General features: G+C 39.3%; 1 protein-coding gene across 1 annotated transcript in view; it reads left to right on the top strand.

The window, feature by feature from the left end:
* Positions 1-27,813, top strand: part of SPTBN5 (spectrin beta, non-erythrocytic 5) — a 90,178-nt gene that overhangs the window by 21,924 nt on the left and 40,441 nt on the right. The window contains exons 19-33 of the mRNA XM_064714316.1: positions 46-145; positions 710-880; positions 969-1,133; positions 1,877-2,103; positions 2,623-2,809; positions 3,957-4,157; positions 5,198-5,314; positions 5,879-6,042; positions 7,757-7,889; positions 8,752-8,897; positions 10,071-10,185; positions 11,843-11,953; positions 13,094-13,273; positions 17,211-17,414; positions 18,637-18,786. Coding sequence (XP_064570386.1) covers positions 46-145; positions 710-880; positions 969-1,133; positions 1,877-2,103; positions 2,623-2,809; positions 3,957-4,157; positions 5,198-5,314; positions 5,879-6,042; positions 7,757-7,889; positions 8,752-8,897; positions 10,071-10,185; positions 11,843-11,953; positions 13,094-13,273; positions 17,211-17,414; positions 18,637-18,786 — 2,371 coding nt within the window. The remainder of the gene's footprint in view (positions 1-45; positions 146-709; positions 881-968; positions 1,134-1,876; positions 2,104-2,622; positions 2,810-3,956; positions 4,158-5,197; positions 5,315-5,878; positions 6,043-7,756; positions 7,890-8,751; positions 8,898-10,070; positions 10,186-11,842; positions 11,954-13,093; positions 13,274-17,210; positions 17,415-18,636; positions 18,787-27,813) is intronic.

The raw sequence follows: 27,813 nt of genomic DNA on the forward strand, positions 1-27,813 counted from the left end.
GAAGCAGTTTTAGTACTGCATTGGACTTTCTGTTTTTCATGGCAGTATTGAAGAGAGAATGGTCACTCTCCGGAGAAGGTGGGAGCAACTGATACAAAGCAATGCCAAGCGAAAACAGAGGTTGTTGGATTCCCTACAACTACAGGTAACTGATACTGCAGATTTGGTCAGGCATCTGTGAATTTGGAGTTTTACCCTTTGTCTTAATATGAGACAAAAACTCACAGTGCTGAACATTCCTACTACAGCTCACTTTCTCTTTGGCTGTGGGACAGAGCTTTTTTTTCCGGGGATTCGATGATGCACTGGCAATAAAACTTACAAAGCTATAACCATGGAAAAAAATTTTTAAAAAAGACGAGACTCTGAATGAAAAATATCAATAGAATGCTTTGTCTACTGGTTAAATTTATTCTGTTCATTACTTACTATTGTTCTGGGCCTTAATAACTTAGTGCAGTTAATCAAAGTTTGGCACCAAGCTTAGTTTCTATGCTGAGATATGAAGTTATACTGGAGGACTGGTCCTCTTCTGGTTAAAATATTCTATCAACAATGCAAAACTTCACTGACAATTACAGGCAACAGATTAGTAAATGTGGTAAAAAAGAGACCAAGAGATATTATGATGGCTTAAAACCTCATCTATAGTTCAAGATCATACTTCTTCATTAGTTAAATCAATTTAATCCTGTTTGTTTTCTGTAAGGAGTTTAATCGTGATGCTGCTGAGCTTTTGTTATGGATGGAAGAGAAGTACAAGATTGCATCAGATGAATCCTATCGAGATCCAACAAATGTTCTACGCAAGCTGAAGTGGCATGAGGCTGCTGAGAAGGAAATGTTGGCTAATGAGGAGCACTTTACAACACTGATTAAGGTGAAGGCAGCTTTGGAGTTGTTTTCCATCTTGTACCGAAAGTCATAGATGCTGACTGCTAATAAAGTGATGCTCTGTGTTTCTCCAGAAAGGAAATCAATTGATTCAAGACAACCATTACGCCGCAGTTTCTGTCCAGGAGAAGATGTCAGAGCTTCAGAGGAAGTGGAGGGAATTGTATGGCAAGATGATAGAGCGAGGTGACAAACTGAGACAAGCTGGACAGCAGGAACAGCTTATGGAACTGCTGCAGGTCAGGAAGTCATGAGGAACAGAGGGGAGGAATAGCCTAGGAGCCTGGTTCCTCTATTGTGTGGACACCACATAAAATAGAATACCATCCAGACAGAAGTGGTTTTTAAGGTCTCCATTTCGTCTGCAGTTCCTGGAAAGAAACCCCAATATTATACTATCCAAGCTAACTTCAAGTTTATGAGCATGATAACAGCCAGCAAAGCATGAGGCTGTTGAACTTGGGCTCGACACTGCATCTGTGTGACCATCCTGTACTGGGAAAACAACCCAAACTCTGTAGGGGTCAGTGCTATGCACACATAACTGCTTGTCTGGAGGCAGTCTGGGGCTGCAGGCATGACACTGTATTAAGCACAAGGTCATCCAGTCAAATTTTATAACAAGGACAAATATGCTGCGAAGCTGTTGTGAGACCATTATGAATGGAATTGCTGTTGAGTTATAGCTACAATCTGAAGTCTTTCAAGATTGTGTAACACTTTTATATTGTGTTGCTGGAAGATATTTCAAAGAGACAGTTTTCAATGATGTGTTTTAGTGTTTCAGAGAGAAGAGTACTCCAAAATAGTTCACAAAACAAAATATTCTCAGAAGATGTCTCTTTGAGACATCCAGACATCATATTACCAAGAAAGGACAATTGGATTTAAAAATTGTGTCCAGGAAGCTGTCATAGGAGGGGGTGAGTGACAGAAAGTGTTGAAAGGACAGTATGAGTGTGCTGTAATCTTTTCCTGGCAGGATGCCAAAAAGAAGATAGAAAAAATTGAGAAAGTTCTTCAGGAATCTGAGACAGGCCATGATTTGCGCTCGAGCCGTGATCTACTCAAGCAGCACAGGCAGCTGGAAAATGAGACACGTGAGCTGGCAGAGAAAATGAATGCCATTGTATCTCATGCAAGGAAAATGGCCACCAATCACTTTGACTCCCAGAGGATTCTGGATGAAACACAGAAATATCTGAAAAGGTACAGTGTCCCTCTGGTTTTTTTGTTCTTGTGACAAATAGCATTTTTATTCTACCTTCTAAAAAATTCTCTTGGTTGATTAAGTTTAACCCATACTCGGGAAAGATTTTTCCTTCCAGCTGGACCTGATCGGTACCTACACAGCTGCCTGTTGACCCACCTCAGCCTTTATGACTGAACATTTCTCCTTGCCAGCTGCACTCCTCCTCTAGTCCCTTTCTTATCCCCACTTCATCCACTGCTTTGTAAGAGGTACAGTGATCCAGCATTCAATACATCACAGGACAAACCTAGGACTTTAAAAGTGTAAATCATTTTTTCTCTGCTTACATTTAGCGTTATCATATAGGTCTTGTTGCCAAGGAATCCTTGTATGTGCAGCAACTACTAAACATTGAAATTTAATTGCAAAGAAGTTTCCAGTGCTTCAAAATCTCCATGATGGTGTTGTCGTCTAATTCCCTTGGCAGAATGAGGATCAAGCTTTGTTTTAACATGTATTTAATGGATGACCCCTAGGTTTGAGTCTTTGCAAGCGCCTCTTTATGAGAGGCATAAGTTGCTGGAAGCTGCTGTGGATCTTTATGAGTTCTACCATTATCATGACATGGAACTGAACTGGATCAATGAGCGCCTGCCTATTGCCCATTCCACCAACTGCGGGAAGTCCTTGGATGCGGCTCAAAACCTGTTGCAAAAGCACAAGGTACCTCCTTTATTCAAGTCTTTTATAGTGTGGTTACCCACTACACTTCACCTCAGCCTACAAACCTGCACCCACCCCTGCACAGTCAAAACTTCCAATGAGTACATTCACTGATTCCTTCTCTGGTCCAGATAAAAAGGTTCAGTGGATCGACACAAATCAGCACAGTGGTGATGATTTTCAGAACAAATACAACATTCCTGTGAGAACTGCAAAATTGGTCGTATTATGGAGAATTATTAATGTGAGAAATTGTATAGCTCTTCCCATTAAAAAAAGGATAAAAAAACCTAGTGCATTTGACACTACATGGAAAAGAGTAAACAAAATAAAACTATTGTAGTTTTCTGCTTATGTCTTCATTATAAATTGTATATTGAAGTTTGTGTACACTGGATTTTCTAGGAGAGCATATAACAGGCATTTAGCAATTATCTTAAATCTCTACAGATTTTAAAATGGTCTGGACAATCTACAGCCACTGTATTTATAAGGAGAGGTTAACATTAATTTCTGGGGAGTTTGATTCTTTGTAGCAGTTCCTCACAGCCAGAGTGGTACCTCAGCTGTCCTGCACCACAAGCAATGCTGGATTTTGTAGCACCTTAATTGCAAATTTCATGAGAACATTTATGAGACTGGTGGGGAGGATTTATGGAGCAGTAGTTCAATAGTTTTCATGGTACTGATGACAGTGTCTCTCTTTGCATCATCCTCCAGCCCCTTCATCATCTTGGGTATTTTATTTTTGCATCACCAGCTCAACATTTTTTTCTGATTCCACCAGCTTTTTGTCTCAGCCTGTGATCTGCTCCTTCTCCCAAATCTCCCTGGCTGCTGGACAGGGCAAGGGGCAGGAGCATGGTAAAGAGAGGGCTTTGGTGTAGGGAAGTTAGGGGATGTGTGCTGCTTCCTTACACACCCTTCCCTCCTCCCTCGAGGGCAGTACCGAGAGCAGAGCATTATGTGTGGCATAATGCTCTGGCACCACTGACCAAGGCTGCAGGAATAAGACAGTCCTGGTGTCCACTTGCTGTACTCTGCCCACTGCCATCAGCTGCCAGCTTTGCTTAGGATTAGGAGCACATAGAATTTACTTGTCCTCACATATCCTTTATTCTTATTTTTTCTTTTCCCTCATTCCCAGGAACTGCAGGCAGAAGTGAATGCCCACAAACAGCAAGTCCAGCGTGTCCTGGATAAAGGAAAGGCAATGATTGTCGACCAGCACCCATCAGCTCAGAAAATAAGTGAGAAATGCCAGGAGCTTCTGACTGCCTGGCAGGGCTTGGAGACATCCTCTGAGGAAAGGATGAAGCAGCTGCAGCACTCAGTTGGCTTCCAGGAGGTACAAATTAAAGCAAAGAGCTTGCACAGTAGCTTCTTCAGATGAACAAGAGGACCAAAATGTTAAAGTGAATAAAAAACCAGCTTTGCTGGGGCTGGTGTTCTCTCCAGCTGCTTGAGGCCAGACTCATGGGAATAGAGGTGTGGACTGCCCAGCTGAATGCAGCCCCCACTCTCCCCCTGCTGCCCTACAGGTTCCCTTGGGTTCTATACCCATCCCATACAGCTGTGCACAGAACACACATTTCTCCCAGTAGTAGCTCCTTTCTCTGTGTCTTTACACAGTCTCAGGCTTCAACTTATTGATGTAATGAATCCTGAACTGGCCCTTCATACTGGAGAATTATGGCATGGAAATCAGAAAAGAGAGGATTTCTTGTGCTATCCATTCTTTACCTGTTCCATGCAACAATTTTCCAGGCAATAAAATGATACTGAGGAACAGATACTCTCAAATACTGTCAGATACTCTCAGAACAAGTTAGGGAATTTGACTTCATTCTTTTCAGTAGGCTTCTGGACCTTCATGCTTATCCTGTTTAAAAAAATAAAACTAAAAATGGCATGCAGATATTTATATCGATAATCCAAATTTTCTGTCATCAGTGGGTCATTTAGGAGTTCAGTTACTCAGGTGGTACATGCAGTTTTGTAGAAACAAACAGCATTTGCATGGAGTTCACAGCCCCAGTTAAAGTATGTTCCATTTGATCATCTGGCCTTTATTTCCTCTATATATGAACACACTTGTCAGGACCGTAGACTTTATGAAGCCTGATTCTTACAGTGATTTTAACTTCTCAGGCAGAGGAAGGAGAGATGTCCCACTGATATTATACACTTAGTTATCCTGCACTGAAGTCTTCCATCTGTGATCTCTTCATTATTTTATGATTTCACAGAGAACAGTGAATTAAATATTAAATAAAACATTACGGTAAGCCTTACAGTGCACCATCTATTTAGAATTTATTAGGTAAGAAAAAAATGTCATTAATGTTTTGAAAGTGGAAGCTTATTTGTTTTCTCTTTAACTGATAGTTTTTAATGAATACATCAGACCTGGAGGCTTGGATAGCAGAAAAATATCCACTCGTGACAAGCAAGGACTATGGTAAAGATGAAGATGGAACACTGAAACTCATCAAGAAACATAAGGTATTTCTCTGCCTAAATTCTGTGGGCTAGCCTGATCTTTTGGTCCCTCTGCAGTCATAAAATTGTTTGTCTTATTGGTAGTTGAGTGCCCAGCCATCTACAACATTTTGCATTGATATATGTCTACATATGGATAGATTGATAGAAGAGATCAGTGCAGTTTACTGACTTGGTTGGTAAAATGTAGTTTGGGGGAAAAGGCAGATGGTGAATATTCTCATATTCCTCTGAGGCCAAATCTGACTATCTGCTTTTCAGTTTCAACAGATGTGTCCAGAAGCCTTGTAATTTTTTCCTAAAATCAAAGATACAGATAAAGTATTAATCCAGAAATACTTTACCTAATATTCCATCAGGGAATTCTAATTGTCTTTATTCATTTAATTGGTTTGAATTTCTGTACAATTTTTTTTAATGTTGCTAGAAAATACTCTAAAATTATTCAGGTCTTGGAAATGTCCCATCCTTCCCAAAAATATTTCTTTTTCAGTCACTGCACCCTAGGCTGCTCACCGGCAGTGGCTATCTCGGACAACTGGCTCTCAATTCATTTTTCTTTGTCAGGCACTGGAGCATGAGATTGCCATTTACCAAGATTTGTTGAAAGAACTGAGTGAAAGTGCCCAAACTCTTCCTCTTGTGGGCTCCATCCAGTGTATTGAGGTTGATGCACCAAAGGAACAAGTTCATTCTAGACTCCAGGAGCTGCAGGAGCTAGCAGCAGCAAGGTATAAACCAGAACTCCCCCTTGGATCCTAGATTAGATTCAAAGCCCACTGAGATCCACAAAGGATATCTCCAGTTACTTCACTGGAATTTATATTCATTATGTTATAAATAAGTAATTCATTATCATTATAATATTGTTCTTGTTATTAATTTTATTTTACTTCTTAATTTTACAATCAAATTATATTCTCTCCTCTTTTTTCAATTATATTTAGGAAATTGCTTTTTTCTACATTATAATTCTGTGCACTTATGAGCTTTTCACTTTACTAAACATGACTTCTACAATTTATTCAAGGAGTTTTGCTACACATTAAGGATTTGATATCTACCAATTTCCTCTTTATCTTTATTCATCCTCTTGTAAAGTGACTTCAGGTGCCAGATTCTGGCTTGCATTTGTGGTATTTAGAATCTGCTATCAACTGGAAAAATATTTTTAGAATGTTCCCTTAGTGTTACTTTAAAATTGCTTGATTTTTACATATTGTAAGAGACACAATAATGAATTCACTTATTTATGTACCCAGTGACTGTGCTAGTATACAGAGGTTTTTATTCTTGAATGATCCTTTACTTTTAATTTCACTTTCCTTCAGTTATTATTACATTAGGATATTTACAACAGGAACAGTTGGCTTGTACAAAGGATTTTAACACTTACAGTTTGTTTTCAGAAAGAAAAAAAATGTCTGAACAACTTTGATTTTTCCCCCGCAAAAATTTCACTCAGAAAAGGAAGAGGATTCTGCAAGCAGAATAACAAATAAATTAATCTGAATACTAGAATAATTAAACCTAAAGAAAATGCTGGTATTTTACCTTTTATTTTTAATCTTGTTTACAGTTGAAGGAGTAAAAGCATCTATAGAAAAACCTGTGACTGAAAATTTCAGGAAAAGAAATAATCTAGAAATATCAAAACACTTCTGTGTGTTGAACACAGAAATGTTTTCATTTTTCTAAATGTTAACCTGTGTCTTGTGGCACCTTCTTGGTGCTCTGGTTTGCACCTCTCATCTGCATTCTCCTTAGGCTGGACTCTTAACAAGTAACATCTCTTGTGATGAACATTTGTGACTCAAACTGGGAAGCCAGATTCTTCTTTTCTGCAATATTTGCACAATGGCAGGCTGACAGATGGAAAATTGATTTTTTTTTTTTTTTTTGCTGTGGAAGCGCTGTAAAGTGTCTGGCTGAATTATAAAGTAATCTAGACCATTGGAAATATGTAACAGATTGGAGCAATTCTGCTGAACAGGCAATATGAGAATTGCATCCAAAGGCTTTCCTAGCATCTGCTTTCCTGATGCTCATTTTCACATATTTCCTTCTCATTTTCACAAGTAATTAAATTATCTTTAGAAAGACAGATCAGGACAGATCTGGAAAAAAATAAAGGTGATTCTTTCTCATGGAAATAAAAAAACCCAGCAAAAACAACAAACCTCAGGCAAAATCAAAAACAGAGCAGAAAAAGAGTTCAGATAGGCACAGTACCCTTCTGGGAAATTCAGCTCATGAGACAAGCATGACCTGTCTGACAGCTGTCATCCTACAATCATCATTTCCAAATCTGAGAAATAATCAGCCCTTTCATTACAGAGAATGAATTTTGATGGTGAGAGGTTTTAGGGATTCATTGGAAGAAAGTTACTGATAGCCCTTCTCTTTTATTATTAATTATATTATCTTGTCTCCTTCCCCCAACAGAGGGAAGAAGCTCGATGAAACTCTTCTCTTGCATGAGTTTCTACAAGAATATGAAGATCTGGAAGACTGGATCACTCAGCAGAAACAGACAGCCAGCTCCAAAGACCATGGAAATGATTATGAACATGTTTTGGTGAGTTTTTTGAGTAGCAGATTAAAAAATCAAATAAACTATATGTAGTGAGACTCTAAACAGATACTAAGATTGTCATTGAAAACTTAAAAGATAAAGTAAGAAGTAAGTATCAATACCTGGAAGATGGTTGGGTGAAGAAAAGAGTGAAGTGGATGGGAAGGACTGAAGAACAGGCAGCATTGCATCCTGTTACCATGAGGTCTGAGCTGTCTGAAACAACTGCATGCTGCATGCTAAAATGTCTACCTTCAGAGAGCAAATCTTTTCTATTTTTAATAAGTAGATATTTCAGTATGGTATCCATTTAGGATTTTTTCCTTTTTTTTTTTTAATCTTTTTAATTGTGATTGCTGATATACAGACCTCACACATGGCATAGAATCCAATCTAATGTCAGCCTGTTACAAATCACTGCAATGTCAGCCTGTTAGAAATCACTACAATTCACCTGTTCATCTTCATTTTTATAGTATTTATTATTTATTTCAAAATAGCTTGTGTTTTAAACCTGAAAATCAGACTACATTATCCATTTATGGCACTGAATACGCATTTGCGTTCATTAAGTAAAACCACATAATTTTATAATTGAAATTCATTGCACACAGAATGCTTATTTCTATCCCCAGTAATCATGTTTATGCCTCCTATCTGCATCACAAACCTCATGTTTGGCTAAGAGTTTGAAGCTTCTCATGGTCTTTGAAAGTAGAATCCAGTCATCCTCTGAAGTTTGTCTATCTCTAAGTATTATCAGCTTATTACATGTTTTATGGCTGTGCTCTGATGAGCAGGTATGTTTGGAAAAAGAGAGCACTCAAAAGGGGTTTTCTCTTTATACTTGTTTTCTCTTCTAAAGCAACTTTGTGCCAAATACGATGCATTCCGACATCAATTGGAAGCAGCTGGGAAAAGAGTTGTGGCTTTCCAGCAGCTGGCAGACAACTTGCTGAGCCAAGGGTATTCTGAGTCCTGGGAAATTCGGCAGATGCAGAAACAACTAAGGTAGGAGCCCTCTGTTAGGTCTAAAATGCTTTGTCCTTTCCACCTGCTCTCAAGGAGGAGGAAGTAACAAGAAACTAGGAAGGGATAAGGCATGTCCTCCTGATTCTCTAATTGCAAACTATGTCGTTTGCTCACACAGAGTTGCTTCCAGCCTCATTTAAAAATAAACATCATACTTGCTGTTCTGGCTTCTTGTAAATTGCTTTGGAGGTGTTTTACAAGGTGAACTTCCTTTGCCCTTTGAAAGAGGATCACCAACTGAAAGGCTCAGAGTTTAGATGCTTTTTATTGCTTCTTTTTTTTTGTGTGTTTGAATCCCATCACTGCACTGCAGAATAACATTAAGATGCTCTGAACTTCTTAGTTCTGGCATCAGTCCAAACTGGCCCAAAGGAGAAGTGGGTCTGCAGGCAGCTGTGGTCACCACAATATAAGAGAGTTATTAAGCTATTAGAGAGTGTCCAAAGGAGGCCGTGAGGATGATGAAGGGCCTTGAGGGGAAGCTCCTCATATGAGGAATGGCTGAGGTCACTTGGTCTGTTCAGTCTGGAGAAGACTGAGGAGAGACCTCACTGCAGTCTGCAACTTTCTTGTGAGGGAAAGAGGAGGGACAGACCCTGATCTCTTCTCTGTGATGACCAATGACAGGACCAAGGAAATGGCCTGAATCTGAGTCAAGGGAAGCTTAAGTTGGATATTAGGAAAAAGTTTTTTACCCAGAGAGTGGTTGGGCACTGGAACAGGCTCCCCAGGGATGCCGTCACATCACCCTGAGTTCAAGAAATGTTTGGACAAGGCTATCAGATGCATGGTGTGATTCTTGGGGTGCTCTGTGCAGGGCCAGGAGTTGGATTTTAATGATTCTTGTGGGTCTTTCCCAACTCAAGATATTCTATGATTATATGCTTGGTACTGCAAGTACTGCATATAAAACCTGAAAAGTGCAATTGAGGGGGGAACTCTTAAATAGGACCATTTCTTTAAGCAAACAGGAGGACAGAGTAGGGTAAGAGACATGCTGCCATTCAGAGAATAACTCCAACAGAATTTAAAGGGAGGAATTAAAAACTAAGCAAGAACAGGTTCTGTTTTCAGTATTTCTTTAGACATTTGGTCTCCTTTATTCCTAGTTTAAGTGTTTTACATTGTTCTTTTCCCCATTTTACCTTGAAGGAACTCTTGGGAGGAACTGTTGGAAATGACCAGATCACGAGGTGAGCAGCTGAGAGACGCTGAGGTGATTCACAAGTATTACCAAGATCTGACAGATGCTCTGGCCCATATTGAGGTAAAAATTCATAGGAAAATCTCATATAATGCAAACTTTATTTCAGCTTTTTTTTGGTGGAATATTCTTATGATTCTCAGCATTCTTACTGCTGACTTCAAATCCTGGGTAAATCTTTGACACGTGACTGGTTACCTTATGAGAATCACTGGTGAGACAAGGTGGAGCTGGAGTTCCTGATCCGTGGAAAAAGCTGAGAGATCAGGGTTTGCACTAAGGTGCCTCACCATGCAGTGCATACAGTGATGTAGTTTGCAGTCATCAGGCCTAAGAAACTACTGCCTTACCATGGTGGTTCTTTGTACACTGTTGTAGTTTCTTGTGTGCTGAAGAACTCTCCTCTGAAAAAGGCACTTGTTTGGATTACAGTGACCATTAGCCTGGAAAGTTGTCAGGCAATCATGTGATCTGAAGCGAAAAGCTGAGCCAAAAATCTTTTCCTCTCATTCCTGTGCCCAGTACTGGCAATAATTTCAAACTGTCCCAGCATGAAAACTAGGGGGAGAAGTCTCCCGAAAAAAAATCTTCAGCCTTCTCTTTTATCTGAACATCCTGAAGAATTTCACAGAGAAACCACATCCTTGCTGTAATGAGAGGTGTGGTTTCCCTAATGCAGATGTTTACAGGAGGCAGTGATCCAAGGGGTTCCACTGTTTGCAAGGCAACAGGGCTTTGTTTGGTTACATGTGATGAATTTTCTACTTGTTTGTGCTGGCAGAGGCTGTCCTATTCAACCATGTTATTCCTGTTTTCTTCCCCTGTCATGAAGAGAAAATCAAACATAATATTTCACCATTTACCAGCTGGGCTTTTCAGAACCTGGTGCTTATTTAACTTCAATGATGAAGTAGTTAATGCTGAGACAGTGACAAGTAAGGGTTCAAAAACACTTCACAGACCAGCTGTTGGTTTACCCCCATGCTGAGTTTGGTCCAGGCAGCCACTACGCCCTTCTTGCTTTGCATCTTGTTAATAGCTCCTGTGATTCTGTTGCAGAAATGCAGTTCTTCAATGGTAAGAAATGTTCTGCTAATTTTCCCTAAACTGACCTGGAACAAATTTCTAATAATTTTAGTGACAGTGCAGTTGTCCAGCTGAAATGCCTTTTTGTTTTGCATACATTTCCAATGCATGTCTGGGTAACAACTACATCCATTCAGAACCTTTGCTGAATTAAAAAAATGTTTACATTTCCATTTATGTAGTGGTCCCTCCATTTCTCTCATCTTTACAGTAATCTTTCTTGTGCATGTATAACCAAAATTGTTTCTAAAGATGGTTCACAGGAAAAATGGACTGAAACTGTTGCTTGTTAATGCTACTTTTAAGAATTCACTGTCCCTGCAGTAGGTACTCAAGACTGATTCCCAACACAAAGCCTGTAAGAAATTTTCTTGTATTGTCTGATCAAGGAAAGACACAAACCTTCATTTCTAACAGTCCATTTGAATAGTTTAGCCATTAAGATATTTAAAAGCGAGTCACTAGGAGAGATTTTTCTGGCTTTGTTTTATCTATCATAGTTGAGTAACTCAGAATGTCCTCAAGTGTGCAGTATCAGTTAGAGTACCCAATATTATTTAATGTAGGCTTGTAGTGAGTTTTGCTTGGAAACAGGAAAAAAAGCCCAAAGCTTTCTCTGATTTCTTATTTCCAGGAGAAATCCAAAAGTATTCCAGATGATGTTGCCAAGGACATGAGAGGTGTGCAAACCCAGCTCCGGAACCATGTGGCCTTGGAGCACGAGCTCTCTGGGAATGAGCAGCAGGTAATGGCAGTCGTTTGTGGTCTTCAATGTGTAGCCAAAGTTCAGCTTTCCAAGAAAAGCATAATAATAACTTGGTATTGTCAACCAAATTATTACTGTCTCTCACAGAAAGCCTGGAAATCTCTAGTGATTTTCCTTCATTTTCTGGGGTTTTTTATATAGTCAAGGTCTGATGGCAGTGATAAGGTAGGTAATTAAAACTTATCAAATAAGGTGCATACTGTAATAACTACTGACAGTAGTTCAATATGACCATTGAAGTGATTCACGGGGATATTTTTGATCATGGTTTGAAATGTAGGATTATGCCAGGCTTTGTGATATGCTTATTTTCTTCTTCAAAGGGTTCCAAGTGATTACAAGGAAAAATCCAAAATCAGTTTTATGTGCAGAGAAAATTAATATTGGCACAAATTGTATTGTGAGAAAAAGGATGGCGTTCACAATACAAATATGTAAATGTCATGTAAATAAATGTAAATTTTACAAATATGTAAAATTTTATGAGAAACTGTACCTTGTATATGGGAGACTTGATTGGCTTCAACAAACTATTAAAACTAGCATGAGTTTTCACTCTTGCATAATATGTGTAATACTATACAATAGTATATACAGTGTAAAACACAGCATGAGTTATACTGAGATTACTGAAGTTATCCCAGTATTACTTATCAGTGGCCTCAAATATTTTGGCCTTGGGACAGTAACATTAGAATTGATACCATCATCTTCTCATTACTTTTAAGAGTAAAAAAGCATGAGACATGCATGAAGAGAATGTAGTCACAGTTAAGCTATATAGTCAATGAGGAAAAAATTCTTTTGCTATTGCTTGCATTATAATAGTAATTATAATACTACTTTCATTGTTCATATAATAAATGATGTAGTAAAAATAGGGAAAACAAATCTGCCTCTGAAAAATCACTTGTGATGAGCCTTGACAAACACTGGATGTCACTATTACTCCATACAACAGACATTATAGAAGTGTTTGTTTAATACGAGGAGAGTTAAGTCAGAAAATGTTGTATTTTCATGAACAGAAAAGATAGCCCTTATCAGAACTTCTCTAATATTAGCAGGATCTCCATGATGCTCTCCTTCTTACCCTCTTCTTTCGCCCCCTGTGCACAGCTGCAGGAGCTGATCCACGCTGCTGACCAGGTGCTGCCCCATTGCTCCAGGAAGCAGGTGGAAGACCTGAAGGCAAAGCAGCAGGCAGTAGTGACCAACTGGAAGGCCCTGAAGTCCAAAGTGGAGCAGCGCAGGAGACTCCTGGAGCAAGCCCACAAGCTCTATGAGTTTCAGGCACATGTAAGCACTTCTGCCCTTTGTCCCTCACTACTCAGGGAAGGTTGCCTGCAGTGGGTGCGAATCAGAGGTTCACTTCCAAGCTGGGAAAAGGCTGCAAGTGCTCTCTGTGTTATCAATCAAGCATTTAGTGCTCGTAGATATTTAGAAAGGCATTAGAGGATAAGGGTCTTTTCTATAGGATAAGGATGTTTTTACCTTCTGTAGGAATAGAAGCTTCCATGCAGAAGTGTAAGGAATAATTGTCAGCTGTCAGAAGCAGTCACTGCTTTGCAGGAGTAGCAGTAATCTTTTCAAAGTCTTTGCAATGTCCACTGAGTAAGAGTGACAAAAAGAGATGTTACTGTCCCATTTATAATGCATAAAAGTTTGTTCTTTCACTCTCTCAGGGCATGCAATAACCCTTGGTTCACTTATGTCACAGCACATATCAAATACAACTCACTGATTTTTGCACTAACCTCTCAAGCTGCTCAGACAGGGACACGGGTATATCAGCATAGCATCAAAATCAGCAATGCACAGTTGCTTTGTCTCCAAAGAACTCAGCAGGTCACTGAGCTGTGATTTGCCATGGAGTACTCTGCAAATGTCAGTAGTCTCAGTGAAGGCACTTGAGCTACACCACTACAGATCAGTAGATTATTGCTGCAAAAACTGCAGGTGCTAAACCAGCAAGATACCCCCTTATATCAGGAAAGGAGTTGCTAATGTAGATTTCAAGAATGCATTTACATTTTTTTATTCTTCAACTGTTCCAAGTGTAACTATTGTGTCAATTCAAGATACTTCTGGTAGTTCACGTTCTGCTTCCATTTTTAGTGGGAAGCAGAGAGTGTCCAGATTATGTTCACCTGGAAAAAACTTGCTGCAAGTTTGTGTTAGGGCTGTGATCTGGGATCAAGACCACAACAGAGTGTACATGGTTGGTTTTTTTAACATGAGAAGCATCTGCATATTCAATTAATCCACTTTAAGTCTAAGTGTTTAAATTACCATTACCTGTCATATTTTATACAAAGAAATGTTATATAGTTAGAGATAAAGGATGTTTATGGCAATTTGGGGGCTTCGAGGGTTTGGTTTGTTTTTCAACAGCTACAAGTTCCATTATCATGTGCAGAACTGTTGATGGGGAAAATTAGTGTGATTCTACTGATGTAGGTGAAAAGTTCATTTGCCCACTGTCTTTCTAACAGTATCTAGGACTCATAGAAAGACTAAGGCAATGTAGAATGTACAATTTTAGAATGTATTTTTCTATCATATATATTGGATTCTTGAAGTCTTCAGCCTGGAGGCATTTTCATCAGGAGGTGGATCTTGGTGGATTTGACCATTAAAATGTAGTCACTCAGAGTTCACTTCTTTATTGATTTAGTCATTGCTTACATCATAGATTTAGTTTTTTACTTCAGATAAAAAATGTTAAACTGTCCCCATCCTGTGGGAGTGTTAGTCTAATTTTTATTGTTGGAATGATGCAAAACTCCTTTGGTTTGAATTTTGTCTGAAATGTGTGATGCAGCCTGTGGTCTGAATGACAAATCTATAGCTCATGTCTTGCTCTGCCAGTGTGTCCTTTGATCTTCATGACTCTTGACATCATTAAACAAAATGACAAAGCCATGTTACCATATTCTCAGTGATGTGTCTGGATGGGACTATGCCTCAGGCAACTCCCTCTGTCTCTGATGTCAGGCTGATGGCAAAAAGTATTCCCAATCCTCTCAATTTTCACCTCCTTATGTGACAGTAATTCCTGGAAAAGTGAAGAGCTGGTTCTGCAATTTGGTAAGCCTGTCTTGCTGCCCAGATGGGACAAGGCAGGATTATGCAGCCATGGCTATATAACTGTAAAAATTTCAGAAATTCTTCAGTAGGTTAGAGCAGCTTTGCTGCAGAATATTGCCCAAACTACTGAAGGCAAAGAGGCAACTTTGCCTTTCCTCTTTCAGCTGTGCCAAGAGGTGCACAAATTTAATGTTAGTCATAGCTGCTCAGAGTACTTTTTCCATTATATTGTTCATTTGCCGTCCACAGGGCCTTTTCTTTTAAAAATCATCCACAGATAAAGTGAAACAAACAAACAAAAAAATCAATTTCTATAAAATGAGAATTCTGCACCATCATCTAGTGTATCTCCTTACACCCCAGCAAGTACAATTTTAATGTGATGAAGTAGCAGAGCTGAACCTAACTGACAACCCACAGCACAGCAGAGGGCTTCAGATCTTCCACGGAACTTTGTCAAGGAAGATGAGTGTAGACACAGACTCCAAGTATTTCTGAATGTTCTGAGGCCCTTACTGTGAAGTTTGTGCTAGGATCTGCACAATCAGAGTCAGGCTCTGCTTCGGAGTTTCCTGCAGACTGATGCCTACTCTATCCTTAAATATTGCTGGCAGTGGTAGTCCAGTAACCTCTTATTGGCTCTTGACTTGTTCCATTGCATTATATATCCTGAGGCTTATGGATTTTTTCCTAATGCTTAGCTCAAAAATCTCAGGGAGTTTTAGACATTTGCAGTGCCAAGTGCAATGTCAGTGTCTACAGTGACATCCAGCTGTGTGAAGGAATTAGTTCTACAAATGGAAATTATGCCAACAAGTGTGCACTACCATGGGCCCCTTTAAAAGGACCTCAGTCTTTTTAAAGAGTCATTTAGTAGCACTGTTCACTGTGTTCAAAAAAGCAGTATCTTGGCTTTAAAGGCAAAAGTCAAGACCCCAGATTGGCCAGTTTCAATTTTGTGGTGCTTTTCTGAATTTTTTTTCCTGGATGTCTTTACAAGGTTTTCATTATAGGAACAGAAATCTATGGGTAGAATGGAGCAGCCAAGAATCTATTTCCATTACATACTTTCCTTCAGTGAAAAGCCAGCAACCATTTAAAAGATAAACAAAAAATTTAGTTTTCTGCAATAAAAGAGAATTTTTCTTCAGCACTTCCTATAAATAATAGTACTTTAAAATAAATTTTATAAACCTGAAAGACCATTTACTACCTAAAAATTGAATAAACTAATCCAGACATAGCTAAACTATAACCAACTTTATTCACCATAGATAATCCCCTGTATATCCCTCACAGTCCTAGTTTTTACCTACTGACATAAGAGCAAAACTCCTCCTGCAGATTCAAATAAGATGCCTAAAGTAAGAGACTGTTGAAGTATAGAGTCAAATGGAGAAAAAGACATACAGAGAACAACAAATTATTTTTACTTGTACAGTTTTCTTCAATCACAATTTAAAAAATAAACCTCAGGGATTTGTTTTAGCATTTTCATGCTCATAATTGGTTCACACATTTTGAGTTATTGCAAATATATTTATTGGTTCATCAGATTTTGAAAGTAAGCTAGCATGGCATACTTGTTCCTCCCAATCTCAGTCCTATAGTTCTACATACATAATATGCTTATGCAATTTCTTCTGACCTGTGATTTACCCTTTTCCCAGTTCTATTAGAGTGCATTTGTTTTTTTCCTGGAAATTGTCACTCTCATTTTAGAATATGTGCATAATCTAATTTTCCAATAGAATTGTATAAGCAAAAGTTTTCACAGAAATGTAAGATGACCTAACAATGACCATATAAACATAGGTTTATCCTTTATGAGGGAATAACATCAGAAAATACTTTAATAAAGATGGATAAAAGGGCAATAAATGATATCATGCTGCCACTGATATGATATGACAGTTTGATTATGATACTATAAATCATGTAACACAGTATATAGGAATTCCTGTAGTCGTGTTGTCCATCGTTATAAAACTCATAGAAATACTGCAAGCACTAATGAAATATTTTATTTATCTATTATTTTATTACCTATTATTCACTTAAAGTTGAAGAGTCAGCCTTAGATTTTCCTACCTGCTAACCTAAGTTTGAGCCCGAACCTGATTTTTCATATTTTCTGGGGTTCCAGGTGTGGGACTATTTCTTATGGACAGCAGAAATCATAAGGGAAATGAGAGCCAAGGAGTCTATTCGGGACATATCTACCAGCAGCCTGAGACTCACCCAGCATCAGCAGCTGCTGGCAGAGATCGAGGCACGAGAGGAGAAGTACAGTCACGTTGTACAGCTAGGACAGTCCCTCTTGCAAGATGAGGAAATGCCATCAAAAGAGGTAATTGAAACTCCTCTGAGCTCAGTCATGCATGTTCAGCACTGCATCCCAAGGTAACCAGGATTCTGTATTTTATCACACTGTGAGATACAAGTCACATACTCACTGGTCCCTGTGCATGACCTACATTTGCCTCAGTATGTGACCTATCTTGGGCATAAAAACATCTGCTTCATTTCTAACTCCAGCAGCAGATGTGTAGAGGCATTTCCTAAAGCCCCCCTGCAGCAAATCTGGACTTCTTCAAGAATTTCACCATGTTCTGAGCCACAGAGTCAACTCTATAATCTTCCCAAACTGGATTTTCAAACAAGTGCTACACTTTGTATTACAGGGGTATACCCACACCAGGACAGTCTGGACAAAATCCTGTCAACCAAAGAATGAAAACACTCAAATATATGAGAGAATTTAAAGATTGATTGAAACATTTTCTGTAGAAAAACATTACACTAGAAAATACACTAGTAAAATACACTCCCTGGAAAGATTTAAATCAAAATGTCAGTTGACTCAAGACAAATCGCTTCTAAGATTCTCACAGCATTTATTTCTTTTCCAGTACCTACCAGCTCATTTCTCCCCTGATAATTCATTTACATGTCTCTTGAATACCTTCACAAAAATGCGGAGTTTATGCAAGTTACTCTCCCATCTCACAAGCTATTTCCTGAAAATTTGCTGGATATTGCACTGTATGACTATGGTAGCTAGAAATCTTGCCGACGTTGAAGTCCTTTGCCTGTAGAAAAAGGCAGGAAAAAAATAATTCATGGAAGTGTTTGAAAGCTGAATAAAGTCTAGCCTTGTGGCATGAATTCACTGACTAGAAAATTATGCTATGTTGATAATTTTTATTTTAATATCTAAAATATAAAAGTTTGAAGTGCTAAAACAGCACTCTTAATGCTTAAAGGTAATGAAAAATTAGGATCTGATGCTAGAAGTCACACTTGAGAAACAGTTACCTTTCTTTGCTTTTGGTTATATATGCTCTAAGAAGCACTTCTCCATTGCAGAAATGAGGCACCTTTGATTATCTCTGTGCCCAAACAGAAGTGCTAGAACTTGTTCTAGTTGTTTGGGGGTTTTTTTCTGTTTAATAAATTTGTGCCATTTAAAGGCATTATCCACCACTCCACTTAATCCTCTCTTCTGTCAACTTACCAGGATCATGGGATATAAAGACCAACACAAGTTTTTATTTGGAATTTTTTTTCAGATTCAGCAGAAGCTACAGGCCTTGTTGGAAGAGAAGAAAAATGTATACAATGCATGGAGACAGAAGAAGGAGTGGCTGGAAAAAACACACCAAGAACAAATGTTCTACAAGGATTGGGATCACCTTGACATGCTCCTGAACTCACAGGAGGTGAGTTAATTATAAACTTGAAATAAGCAGCTGAAACCTTCAAGCATGTAAACTCTTTCAGACTAAAAGTGCCACTAGTGTTCACCTACAGCTTGAAATCCCTGTGCCTGTGTACAGAAAAGACAGTCTCTTTTATTGGTATTGTTTGTGTTGTGGTATCACTTGGAGACTGCAGCAATGTGCAAGAAGCCTTCCTTTCTCATGGGGCTGAGGTGTGGAACAGAAACAAGCAGATGATCCTTACCTGAAAGATAATTCACTGCAAATATACCTAAGAGGGAACATGTGAGCATCACAACAGAAGAGGGAGACAAGAGTCCAATATTAGTCCACTTTACAAACAGATCTCAGCTTGCCAGCTGCTTAACCACTGACAAACTTGGTAGGATTCAAAGAGAAAGGAAATTGTAAAGAGCGTTTGAAGGGATTTTACTTTGCAGGTGTTGCTGGAATTCTCACCTCAGGCTGAGAGTTATGCTGGAAAAATGCAGCTGGAGGGAAATGGATGTCAGCAGTGTGAGATAATACAGGAAGTGAATTAACTTCTCAGTTCTGCAAGGGCATTGATAGGAGTATGTAGAACAACAATGAAAGGAGCATTATCTTCTGTTTGATGCAGTTGAGAAAACCAAACTACTGAAAAAGGCCTCCTCATGAAAAAAAGAGGGCAGATATAATCAGTGCAAAGAGACAGAAGGACGTTCTTTTTATCAGCATTTTGCAGCTCTTGAAATAGATTTTTTTTCAGCATTCTTGAATTATGTTTTGTCTTCCTTGCACTTTCTTTGATTTGTGTAACTATTTCAAAAGGTTCCATTTTGAGATCTGGCATTTGCTATTACAAAACTGAGTGCAGTCACTCTGAAAATTCATTAATTGATAGATTGCTGCAATTGTGCTGAGACTTGGCATACAAACTACATCAATGGGCTGCAGGTTGCCAAACTGAAGGATTGGTGCAATGCTGGAGGAGGTTGCACCTCTGGGTCATTTTTCATTAAGGAAAAATAATTCTTAATTCTCCAAGACCACTGAAAGCAAAATATAATGGCTCTTATTTTGCACTGAGCTCGATTTTCCACCAGTGCTTTCCACTGGCACTAACTACTGTCACTAAATCCTTTTGGAAACTGACTCTGAGCTGTGCCATGCAATGATACTTCACCCTTTGTAGCACATGGGCCTGGAGATTTCTGCTACTCCTTCCTTGAATTAAATGCATGTCTATATAATTCTTTATAATTGGTCCTTTTAAAAAATGTGACCTACATTCTGGATTTTGTAGCGTGAAGCAGAAAGTTTCACCTCGGTGTAAAATATTACATAATTCTGCCCACTATTTGTTGCTTATATAGCAAATGACATGGTTTGCATTATATCTACCTCAATTCCCTACCAAGCAGTGATACTTCATTGTTAAGCTCCTGTATGGGAGCTTATCAGGGAAAATGTAAACACTACAAAAATTTGGCCACTGTATTTTTTTCTCTTTTCATTAAACGGATATCAGCCAATACACGGAGGCACTATCACTACAGCATCTGCTTTGCTCTGTGTAATGCAGGGGTAAATGTGTGGGAAGCTACTGTGAATAGGTGATTTTTTGAGCCTCAGTTGTGACTCCTGGTTGCAAAAGTCTGTATTACTCATACATGAAACGATATGAAAGGATAATGCACCTGGCATTTCTGGTATGGCCCCAGCACTTTCTCTACAGGTCAGTGGCACTTCACATTATTTCTTTGTTTGGATGAATTTGCCATTGCCATAGGTTGTGATGTAGACTGCCACAAGAGGGCTGGTGTTCATCAGAAGCTAGGTAAACTCTCCTGGTGGAATCAGAAACCAGAAGTTTCTTCAGCCAAACAAAGCCTGAGAATGAAGATTGTGACCTTGAGGACCATGAAGAGCAGTTCTGTTATCAGAATCTTTTTCCCACAGTATCCTCTCTGTGAACTTCAAAGGAGCCTGGTGCTCAGTTTTTCGCACTGACACTAAGCATCCAGAAGGTGGAACAGTAAAGTGAGGATGCTTGGCTGTCTCTTGCAACAGCTCTTCACACAGACCACACTTTACAGTCAAGCTGTCTTTTGCAGCTGCTGCCATCTGCCATGTAGATCAGAATAAACAATTTGACAGCGGAATGATGTTCCTTAGTCACTACTTGTATTTCACTTTTCTGCAGTTGAAGAACTCTTGGAAGAGAAATCTATTTCTTTTGGATTGAACTCTGTTACTACTGTATAGAGTTAAAATGTGTCTGCATAGTGATACAGACAAGCAGGATGCTAGGAAAGCAGTTTTTTTTCAAACATGTTTTTAAAAAAGAACTCAGCCAGGACATCAGCTGAAGAATCTCAAACCATTTTCCCAATAGGAATTTAGTCATTTGCTGCTTTCAGAAAGAACAAAAGCAAACACGCATTCAAAAAGGATTCCTATCAGGCAAACAAATAGAAGCAATCTCTCCACCCTTTTTGTTTCTTCTGACTTTTGTGTTTGAGTTAAGGCTGTTATGTGCATTTCACTTTTTATGTCTGCAAAACATCTGTGTAAGAAAGCATGCCATAACTTGTCAATCCTATTTTGGCTGTACTTCATGTGTCATAGACCAGAAGCAAGAAACAGGCGAAAGAAGAAGGTAACAGAGGAGTATTTTAAACTAAGAATTACTACTAAGAACTGCTCTTTCATTCGCTGTCTGTGCCACTGTTACAAGTTTGACTTTAAGCCAGCATCTTATATTACATCCAAGTTACTTAAGCCTTCAAAAGATTTCTGCAGAATATCATCTACCATTGTTCTGTGCTAAGAAAATAGAATACATGTGAAGAAAATTAGGCAAAATCAATTTTTAATTTTTTTATTGTTGTTAATTCAGTTGTGCCATCAAATGGAACTTCTCTAGGAGCCTCTTGTAAGAGCTGCAAACTGAGATCTTGTCATGCAGAGTGCAGACAATTAACAGCTGAAAAAGGGAAAGAAGGAAAAAGTTTTTTTTTTACTTTGAGCAGAAACTGTGTCCAATACTCTCTGCTCTGTTCTGATCTTTTCACAGCAGCAGATCCACTGCTCAGGTTAGCTGCTTTTTTTTTCCACAGATGAAATAACAGCGAGTTTGCAGGCTGTCTCTGGCAGGCACTTTTGGCTCCCTCCTACTCTGTCTGCAGTCTCACTGTCAGAACACTCAGGGAGCAGAGCCGTATGCTCCGTAATTTATCTTTCAGCCCTCCCACACTCATATTACTTTGCAGATATGACAGGAGGTGGTAGCAGTTTTAGAAGAGCTGAGATTTTTTATTTTGAATGTGGATTTTTTTTGTTCGCATTTTTCTTCTTGGAGAATGTTTGTTCATCTCCCATTCCTTTGCTTCAGAGGAAGAATGGAAATTTCCAGTGCCAAAGGAAAAAGGATTAGGACTTGGTTTTAAGCGCAGGGGGGAAGGCAAGCTCTGTGGATTTGAATTGTGCATCATTTAGGACTAAGCTTCAGAATGTCATACAGGGACCATTGCTGCAAACCTTCATCTGCAACCTACATCTCCACTGTGGAAGTGCTGCTCTCTTCCTGTAGAACGACCCCACCTCCCGCTTTTGAATCTGCCGTGCAGGACGAGCCTTTTCAAAAGATGCCAGTGCCAGCTTGGCATCCTCCCGCTGGTCAATCAGTTGCCAAGCTTGCTCCAGGAAATGCCATCTCACCACCTAGCAGCGTGTCTTACTGCTCAAGGCTAGATGTCATCCTGACACACACAGACCAGAGGAAAGGCTTTGGGAGCACTAGTCCCTGTGTCAGTCCTTCTGATGAGACATCCACATGTTCCGGTGCTTGCAAGGATCCTTGGGACCATGGATATGAGACGTCTGGCACTCAGTCAACATCTGCATCTTACAAGCAATATTCAAAAAGAGAAAAAAGGGCTCATCGTATTTCCCCTGGAACCAGTGATCCCTTGAAGCTTGCTCTGTCTTTGCCCTCAGATGTTCTTTCCTGCAAAGCTCCGTCAAGCTGGACATCACGCCTAAATGTTGATCTGTCTGCTCTTCCATCTGCTTCTATGCTCCACACCAAAAATCTGCAGTCATCCCTGGAACCTTGTGATTCACTGCCACGCCAACAACATTGCTGTAGCCAGTGCAATGTCCAAATGTCAGACCTCCACACTTCAATGAAGCTTTACATTTCAACGTGCAGCTTGATGATAAAGCCTTTTCGAGCAGGTTCCCATGGAAGCAGTCATGCTCATTCAAGTCTGCTCATGCCACAATTAGAGAAGGTGCCTGAAACTCCCTCTGGTCTTTCAACACGATCCCAGAAACCAAAACAAGGTTTCCCTTCAGGTGGGTCTCCAGCTCTGCAAATCACAAGATTTCATGTGACTTCCTCCAAGTATCGTGGCCTTCCCCAGCAGACTTTATCCAGAGATATATGGCTGTCCCCAGCTGTGCTGACTGGAAGAGAAAATTCAGCTAGCAGGAATGAGATCGTGAGCAAGGATTTAAGTCCAGAGCTGATTGTCTTTCAGAATTACCCCTCATCTAGGCCAGAGTTTAGGAAGACTCCATGTGATGGTCTAACACCTGCTCACCACAAGGTTTCCAAAATCACCTTGATACTTGCCACTCCTTGGACTGCTATGCCTATCCAGGTGGTAAGAGAATTTAGAAGAAGCCCAAATCCAACAATCTTTATCAAAACACATGATTCAGATAGAGCTGGCCCACCCTTTCACCCTGTGGAGATTCGGGCTGGCCTCTCTTTGTCAGTAAACCCTGTTTGCTGCTCAGGATTGCTTTCTAGCCCCTGGACAAGATCTGGTTTGAGGCCTTCCCAGGAAACATGCACTGTAAAAAGTGTATGTCCTGACAACCTTGTGACAAAAATTCCAGCTCCCACCACAGCTTCAACTCACAGAGACACAGCGCACCCAGGGTCTCCATCTATTGCTGTCAACATTGCATCCTTTGGAACTGGGAGGAGAGTGGTGAAGATTTGCATTCCATTCTAGGAACATTTGCAAACAGAAGATCTAAGTTGTGTTTAACCAAGCCATATGAATTTCTTTTTGTATGCATCCATGCCATGTTCCAGCTCCTTAGAGATGACTTGCAAGACAAGAAAGCCACGTGTGTTCTGCTGTCACCAAGGCTGCAGCTACAGATTGATCCAGCTGAGTGAAGACAAGGACTCTGCTCTCATCGAGCACTTAACAAGAGTTTCATTTTAACCATTTGAGTGCTGTTGTTAACACAGCATGCAACTGCTTACAGGCTTTGCATGATTGGGCCATAGTGCTCAGCACTATGAAGACTCAAGATTTTAGAACCAAGAGCTGGTTTTCTTCTCTGCTAGGTTGGACTTGATGATCTCAAAGGTCTTTTCCAACCTAGTCAATTCTGTAATTCTGTAGTCACTCTGGGACCTGGGAAAAAATCCTCAGTGTAGTTTTTCTTAGTTCTTTTCTGCTTCACTGTTTTCATTTCCTTACTTGTCAAATTATGCTGTATTTCTAAATGGTTAATTCCTGGGTTTGTAACTTTAAAGCAAGGCTTGTTTTCAAAAACCAAAGCATTTAAGTATGTAGCAAGAAATCACTTTTTTCCCTTCTTAGAAAAGGAGAGGTACCACCCTTTCCTGAGGGAAAAGAAACAAAGATAATTTAATATCCACAGCACGTCAAATTTGGATATCCCACCAAAGTTTCCAGCAGTGAAACTATGGGGAGTTTCAGAGGAATTTAGCCTGCTTTCAGACAAATGTTTCCTAAGTAAATATTTAAATGATGATGTTGTATGGGTGTAAGATTCTGGTATAACACCTAATACTTAGAGGGTAGGGATCGATACTGCAAATTTTGAAGAAGGAAGAAATAGGTGTGAGGAAACAACTAGGGCAGTTATAAGAAAAACAGCAGTTTTATCTCTGTGTTTTCCCATATATATTTCCAATATCAGATAACTATATTCTTATGCCCAGGAGACAACATGCAGTAGGGGGAGGGAAAGAAATTTTAAATACACTCAGCATTAGAATTTTGCATATAAATGGTGAGGACAGATGCCAATGATGTCACCATGGTAGAAAAAATGTATGTTTTCTTTTTATAAGCAACTTTAGTATCTTTTATTGCTCTTGTAATAGTATGATACCTTCTTACAACTTTTACTGAAATTAAGCATAGTAAAACATTTTTGTGAACCTTATATAGTCATGGTATCAAGAACAGTTACTTATTTGCTAAAGCAAATTTCAGATTATTTTCATTAGTACTTTTAGTATTTACTTTTATCAGAATTAAGTCAAACCACACCTTATTCTTCTCTGTCTCGGAAGATAGTTTGGACTTGCTTACATGCTTTAAGTGAAGGTTTTTAAAACTGATAACAATTCAGACTTCTAGTACATGGTTAGAGCAGAATGATTTTCTGTGGTTTTCCAGCAATCTCAGCAGCAAGCCCATGACAGGCAGTGAGAGGCAAAATCTGTGGAGCTTGTTATACTTGGAAGAGAAAAAGCAGAAGAAGGAAGTGGATTTGCACAAATACCTAAAATATATTTTATTCTAGGGAAATAAAAGCTGCTCTTCTTGGAATAAAAATTTATTTTGGGGCTGTGTCATTTTCCAGTGCATATAAATGTGAAATTGTGGAGTCCAGTTTCAAGTTGGAACGTAGTTAATGACTGAAATGTTTCATTCAGTGTTTCTCCAAAAGCTGGAGCTGGCAGATGCTGTCACATACTATGTAAATAGCATCGGTTTATTTAAAATTACTTTTTTCTTAATTGGACTTTGTTTTTAATTCTGCATTAACTTGTACAAAAAATGCAGCAGCTATGCAATGAACTCAGAAATAAGGAAAAGCTCCAGAAACAAGGAAAGCTCCATGGTTTACAATGTTAGTAACTTGAAAATTTATTCCAGAAAATCTCAGAAATCTCAAAAACCATTTTGTGGTTTTAAGCATCTTTGGAAGTCTTCACTTAAAAACAAATCTGTTTTATAGTGAGTGGCTGAGTCTTTTGTGCTTTTTGTGTCTGAATATTAAATTCCCAGTGATGGGCCATGATGCCTAACAGAAACAAACTTGAAAGAAAGTTAATACCTGCTGTACTCTGTGGGAGACCTCAGTATGTTACCTGAGGAGAGCTATGCAGTGTTTTGTATTTGAAATCAAAGTGTCTCATTCAGAGCAGGAGTTAGGAGACCTGTCTAAAAGTGAGCCAAAATGTTACTGGTGACAGGCCAGCACTGTGGCATGGGAGCCAATTTTTATTCTGCTTTCAGACTGGTATAACAATTGCTTGAAACGTTGTGGTTCTGATTATAGCAATGGCTGTTGTAAGAGTTCTGTGTAAAATACAAATGGAAATTTTTTGCCTCAGCAGCTCTCCAGGCAGCAGCACTGTTGGTGCTACAGGGGCTGCTCTCCTCTGAGCACATTGCTATTCCCTACCCTGCAATGTATGCAGCCACGTCCCTTTTGCAGCAATTTTCTTTCTGAGCACCAGTTTTCCTACTCAGTGTCACAACTTTGGTTGCCAAGAGCATTTGCACAGACTTCTGCTTGGGGGCTTAGTCCAAAGCTTTCAGTAGTCAGGAGGACCTTTTCTCAGTGCTGTAACATCCAAAGGAATTGAGCTTTGAATGCCAAGTGTCATTTGTGCTCAGTGGATTTCAGTGGGAGCAAGGCACTGAGCTCTCTGATGGCAGCTGCTTATGAGTCACCACCCCACACCCCTGCTCTCAGATGTCTCTGTTTTCTCTCTCTAAGGAAAATAACCATCTTCACCAGTAGCTGCTTCTTGCCTTTTTCTTCCATCAGAGGTATATAAGCAGGAAAACTAATAGCTTCAGGTATCAGTTTCACTGCTAACAGCTACAAAATAAAAGTCTTGGAGATAAATCTTTTTTGACCAGAAATGGTAGATAAGCCACAAAATGTATCAAGAAGCTGCAGTATTTTTAAAGCAAGGTTTAAAACACCAAAATACATTATGTTCAGGGCTAAGCCTCAGAGAGGTTCCCAGATGGGAGCAGGGGTCCATCCAGGGCATTTTGGTGCAGTCAGACCCTGGCAAGTAGGTGTGGATTACCCTGCACATGTGTTCAAATTTAGGAAGCTTCTCCTACAGAAGATGCTCTGTGGGGTTAAGCAGTTGTCCAGAGAATGAACATCATGGCTGGTTTTCTAGAGCACCTTTCAAAGAACATCTTTTACCTCTTATGCAAATCCACGCTGTTAGACTGCTACAGGATTGTGATGCTTTGCAAAGCAAGAGTGAGCTCTCTAAATGGTTTTTGTTCCTGTGCACATCTGTGGCTTAAAGGCACAGATTTACCCATGTCCTTTACTAGCCATTTTCCAAAACGTTTAGCATTTGTGTTGTTTCACTGATTCTGTTTCATTCCTGCCTCTTGATTCTTTCACACTGTATCACTGATCTCGAATTCTTCTTCCATCTCTGTTAATTGCACTTTACCCAGGCAAAGTTATTGATTGGAATTTCTCATCCTTGTCCAAATACTTGTGATTCCATGAGCTCAAAAATTGGATTGCGCATTACACACTACTGATAAATGCCATCACTCACAGCATGCTGATTTCCCAAAGTCTGTCCAGCCACAGACACTTCAGTGTGAACCTTATCTATGAGTAGTCCTTGCTCATGTCCCATCAGAGCCTGTAATTGGGGATTTTATCCTGCTGTTGTCTCATCACTGAAGAGAAAGTCTGTGGGCAATTGCATCCAATGAAAAAGAATAAATTCCTGTCAGCCTGCAGAAAAGCATAATTTTTTCTTGATAATTGATAACTATATTTATTATTTTGCATTTGGCAAAACTGAGTATAATAGAATGTATGGGACAAATAATTGGGCATTCATTTTTCTTAACACCAGAACAGAGAAAGGGAGCAATGCCTTTGAAACATGTGTGAATTAGTTGGAAAAGGTGCACACTTGCACAGTGTTAAAAGGTGCAGAGGTCAGATTCTTTAAAACCACATTTGTTATTTGTAATTTTG

This window comes from Zonotrichia leucophrys, chromosome 5, assembly GCF_028769735.1.
Source record: "Zonotrichia leucophrys gambelii isolate GWCS_2022_RI chromosome 5, RI_Zleu_2.0, whole genome shotgun sequence".
NCBI classification, from domain to species: Eukaryota; Metazoa; Chordata; class Aves; order Passeriformes; family Passerellidae; genus Zonotrichia; species Zonotrichia leucophrys.